This window comes from Hibiscus syriacus, unplaced genomic scaffold, assembly GCF_006381635.1.
Source record: "Hibiscus syriacus cultivar Baekdansim isolate YM2019G1 unplaced genomic scaffold, ASM638163v2 tig00110674_pilon, whole genome shotgun sequence".
Classification (NCBI taxonomy): Eukaryota; Viridiplantae; Streptophyta; class Magnoliopsida; order Malvales; family Malvaceae; genus Hibiscus; species Hibiscus syriacus.
In genome coordinates, this window is record NW_024062819.1 from 745,102 (window position 1) to 750,004 (window position 4,903).

At 33.3% G+C, this 4,903-nt stretch overlaps 1 protein-coding gene across 1 annotated transcript; it reads right to left on the minus strand.

Annotated features, from left to right (window-relative positions):
* Window positions 1–1,281: 1,281 nt before the first annotated feature.
* Window positions 1,282–2,018, minus strand: LOC120137507 (cysteine-rich repeat secretory protein 38-like). The gene has a single exon (XM_039153241.1). It carries the CDS (start codon window positions 2,011–2,013, stop codon window positions 1,294–1,296), a length of 720 nt encoding a protein of 239 aa, XP_039009172.1. The 5' UTR covers window positions 2,014–2,018; the 3' UTR covers window positions 1,282–1,293.
* Between the last annotated feature and the right edge of the window lie 2,885 nt (window positions 2,019–4,903).

The window sequence follows — 4,903 nt, forward strand, 5'->3', positions numbered from 1 at the left end:
TTATGGACCTAATGTGACTCTTAGGTAGGCTCTATGGCCCTGAAATCATTCTTGGGTAGGCCCTACGACCCTAATATGTGTTCTTAAGTAGGCCTCACGGCCCCAAAATCTATCTTGGGTAGGCTCTTAGGCCCTAAGATGTTCCCTTAGGTTAACTCTTTGTAATATGGTTTTAAAATACGAGTTTAAAAAGCTCCACTACAGTATGGTTTATGGGATTTTACTGAACTATCATTTGATTAGTGTACCTATTATAGTTTTATCGTACTGATGGAACACACTAGGCATCCTATTCGACCTCATGAAAAACGTGTGATAGTATGAAAGGTTTCTTATGAACTGAGATTCATGGCTTCTACTCGATGAACTTCTAAGGGAACCCCAGATTATTCTGCCCACTGGTATACGTATGATTCAATAAGGAAATTATGGTTTCCCATTTATCTGCATGTCATGTAGCATCATCTGGTAGTTATGTATTACTGAGCTTTTCGAAGCTCACTCTATTACTCATCTTTTCAGGCTAAAAAAATTGTACCAGTGCAGCTATCGACTTCAGTAAGGGAGTTCTTCCGGTGCTGTTTGCAGAGTATGGTACATGTGATTAGGGGGCATGTAATTGTATTTTGTTTTATATACGAGTCTGGAAATCTGTTTTATTTTTAAATAGTGACAAATGATTTTATAAGTTTACATGTTCTGATAAAAAGTTTTAAATTTTCCGCTATTTTTACAGTGGGTCGCTCCGGTGGCCCTAATGTGACAACCCAGATCGGATCGGGTTATCCGCATCGGTCTGGGGGGTTACACTAAGAATAACAACGATTCCTTTAACCACTAAGATAATTTGATTTGTGCAAATCTTATATATATATTTAATTGCTTTGAATCCTAGAATGAATTTGTGTCATAAATAACTTATATATAATACCTTGTATTTTGAGGGTATGTAATTCATTCATTGTATTGGAGCTTTACATGTCTTGTATAACTACTATTAGAATATTATTTTAATATAACTATTTAATAATACTTTCCAGTAATTAAAATGTATTTCAATATTTTAAAAATATTTAAAAACTGTAAAGTTATAATGATAATCTAATATAATATCTTCGTCTTCGGATATTGTGTATTCAAATTTAAGTATTGCACTTGAGCTTAATAGGGCACAATTACTTTATTCATATAATATATTTTTGTTCATTATATATATATATATATATATATATATGTATTATATGAACTTTATTTAATATTTTATCCATGCCCATAGTTTTGTTTCAGAGTGGTTTAACCCCTAATGAAACGGAATACTTCATATTGAGCTAAACAACTGCCACTGTAGAGCCTGCCTCCTTCCCTCCCATTACAGCACAACGGAAGATACTCACTGATCAAGTCTTCAAGACACTTCTTACAGTCACTCGGGGAAAGATCCCTCGTGCACTGAGTCAACCCGTAAACTCTCTGCAGTCCGTAGACCTGTAACTCACCAGCGGCATACAGTGTGCTGTTTCTAGAAGCTTGGTAAGTCAGTTGCTTCAGCAATCCTTCGGTCTGCAGATTAAACGCCGTCGGATTCGCCGCGTTGTTCGGGTTCTGAATGTAGAACTTGTTCTGAGTATCGATCTGGCCGAAGAAGTCCGTGTTTGAATACTTGACGAGGCAATCGTAATACCAGATGATTGCACCTTTGTTGTTGGGGCAACGGTTTTGTATCTCGGAGGCCGCTTCTCTGACGCAGGTTTCGCAGTCTTGGCTCGACATGTCGCCTCTGCAGAGGGCGAGGCCGTAAACTCGGTCCGGCGGCTGACCGAAGGAAGCATTGGCGAACCGTGTTTGAGGGGTTTGACTGGTAAGGTAGTTAAGGAGGTCATTCAAGTTGACTGCATAGGGACTGTTGGCAGCGAAATTGCCGGAGTTTGAACAGTTTTGGGATCCAAAAGCTTTTTGGAGAATGAGAGCAAGGGCTAGATGATAAACAAAGAAGATAAATCTTGAAGAAGACATTGTGATTTGTGATTTAGTTTGTTTGAGCTTTAGGAACATGAAGGCTGTTATTTATAGGGAAATATTTCCAGGTTGACCGAGGATAAAATTATGTAAATATAACCTTTGTTACTTACTTTAATTTGGAATTTATATATGTATAACGTGGTATTCAAAATATTTTACAATCCTACGAATTAAAAAAATTATTGTTACTCTTTGAGGTCCCGAATTAGAACACTATAAATATTAAGGGTGTGAGCATTTAATGCCAAATGGTTGAGAGTTATCTTTGAATAGATACTACCATGTATTTATCCCATATTAATAAAAAAATATTTTACAATTAGATATTTATCTTTTTAATGATGTAATTAGATGTTTTTATCTTTTTTTGGTGCAATAACATATAAATTTTGTTTTTTCAGTGTCATTTTTTTAATTTTTATTATATATGTTAAATTCTAATTGTTTCATGCTTATAATATTAATGTCCTTTAGTTCACGAAATAACATGTGTTATACTATTTTTAAAAAAAACATGTGTTATGCATTTAAAAGTTACAAATAAAAATTTTAAGTATAAATATACGTAATATAAAAAATAATTAAAACATTAAAAGAATATAGATCACGTAATTATATAAAAAAATTACGTACCACACATTACGTGTAAATATCAAAGTTAGGTACCGAAAGTTATATTTGTCCCTATTATGATTATGATTATAACACCTCTAATCTCAGAACATGCAATTTAACCGGATAATTTCAGTCCACAATCTTCCTAATAGTTTTTTTGGTATATTGAATTGATAACTGAATTGAATAAATAGAATTGTTAAGTTACCTTGTGAAATGAACGAGGGCGGTTGTATTACCCGAAATCCCGCGTCAGTAGTCCAGGTCAACCCGAGACCTAAAGTTAAGTTTAAAGGACCCTATAAGATAGTTGGATCAAGTTTAGGGTTAGTGGGTTGTAGTCAGGGCCGAAGAGAGTTATAGAAGGGTGATGAGTAATTGATGAAAATAAAAGTGAGGGACTAAAAATGTAGTTTACCCATAGTTCAAATTAAGAGCTGAAAACCCCTTTATTTTAAGAGTTTCCAACGTGAAAGCCATCCCTCATTTCTCACCAAACACTCCTCATCTTCTTCTCCTTCATTCTCCTTCATGTTTTGTGTTTCCCTTTAGGTTTGCGAAATGTATAATTTTTAAATAATTATATTAAATTAATTTTTAAAAAGAATTGTCCCTGGAAGTTGGTTAAATAATTCTGAAATCAATATTAATTAATTAAAAATTTTATATGAATTTTTATTTTATAATTATATATTATTTAAATTAATTAATATTTCGGTTTATTAATTATATATTAAATTAATTAATATTTCGAATATTAATTAATATTGATTTAGGTTTAAAAGTTATTGGATCTTAAATTATTAATTGGGTTTTAAATGGTTTGGGTTGAGCCCATATATTATATATAATATTTTTAATATTTTTAAATTCAAAAAACATTTACAATTAATTTAAATAATATATAATTATAAAATAAAAATTTTATATAATTTTTTAATTAATTAATATTGATTTAGGTTTAAAAGTTATTGGATCTTAAATTATTAATTGAGTTTTAAATGGTTTGGGTTGAGCTCATATGTTATATATAATATATTTAAAATTTAAAATTTAATTTCGGTTAATTAACCGATTTCGAACCGAATAAAGCGTTAATTGAATTCTAAAAATTTTCTTAACTGTTAACCGATCGAACTAATTCGGTGACCGACCAAATTAACCGAACTAATTCGGTTCTGTCGGTTAACCGAATTAGTTCGAAAATTTGAACACCCCTAGCTCCGGCCCCTGTAAATATTTTATATTCAATAGATTTTAATATTATAGTATTTTGATTAATGTAAAATTAAGTATGTGCGTTTGTTGTTGTATTTTGATCGATGAAGCTCAAACTTTCTAACCCACACATCTTTTACCCCCTAAATGCGATTTCGACTTCCATTTCATTGCAAAACGCTTTAATCTCCCTAATCGATAATGAACTCTTCGATTTCTTCATCATTCGATCTCTACGATCCTCCTAAACTATATGGTCGACTCATCATTCTCTTGTGATCCATTGTTCGGATTGGTCGTCAGTCCCCCGAACCTATGCCACGTCGGCCGTACGTTATGTTTTTAACGTGAGGTACTAAAATGAAACAAAATTAAACGTTAGATATATATTTAAAAAATGAAAGTTTAGGTACTAACACAGATTAAAACTGATAGTTAGGTACTAAATGCATAGTTTACCCAAAACAATTTTCATATCCACATGAACGTAATTTTTCAAGTATATTAGTAATGCAATAAAAGATTACTAAAATTAGTTACCTCTATGTATATCAACCTTCTTATTAAACCAAGCCCTTTTAAACCCTCCCCTAAAACCCCCTCTAAAAAAATCTTCCCTCTTTCGGATAACTGTGCGAAATGGCCATTCTGACCTGGACACCAATCTCCACGGCGGTGCCCATGGCGGTTTTCGCTTCATGGGACTCAAGCAAAGGCCCTCTTACAACCCCAACGCACCGCGAAAGCTGAAACCCATCCCGACCTTAAAGTTCAACCGTCCCCGCCATTACCCTCCCGACCCGAACAGACCCATCGGTTTTCGATATCCTCAAGCAGCGTCCCACTCAAGGTAACCCATTCGTCGTCATATCTTAGCACTGTGTAGACCAGATGTTTTGAGTGATTTCATTTCTTAATTAATAATTGTAGAATTAGCTACACCCCACCCATTGTGGGACGCAACATTGTATACTACAAAATTCTTGAACCAATACAGGAGTTTCTGTCAAAATTCTCTTTAAAGCTTCAAAACTTTCTTGACATTCAGAAG

Excerpts from the sequence above, each read along its gene's own strand:
- LOC120137507 (XM_039153241.1), bottom strand. The coding sequence starts at position 2,013 with ATGTCTTCTTCAAGATTTATCTTCTTTGTTTATCATCTAGCCCTTGCT.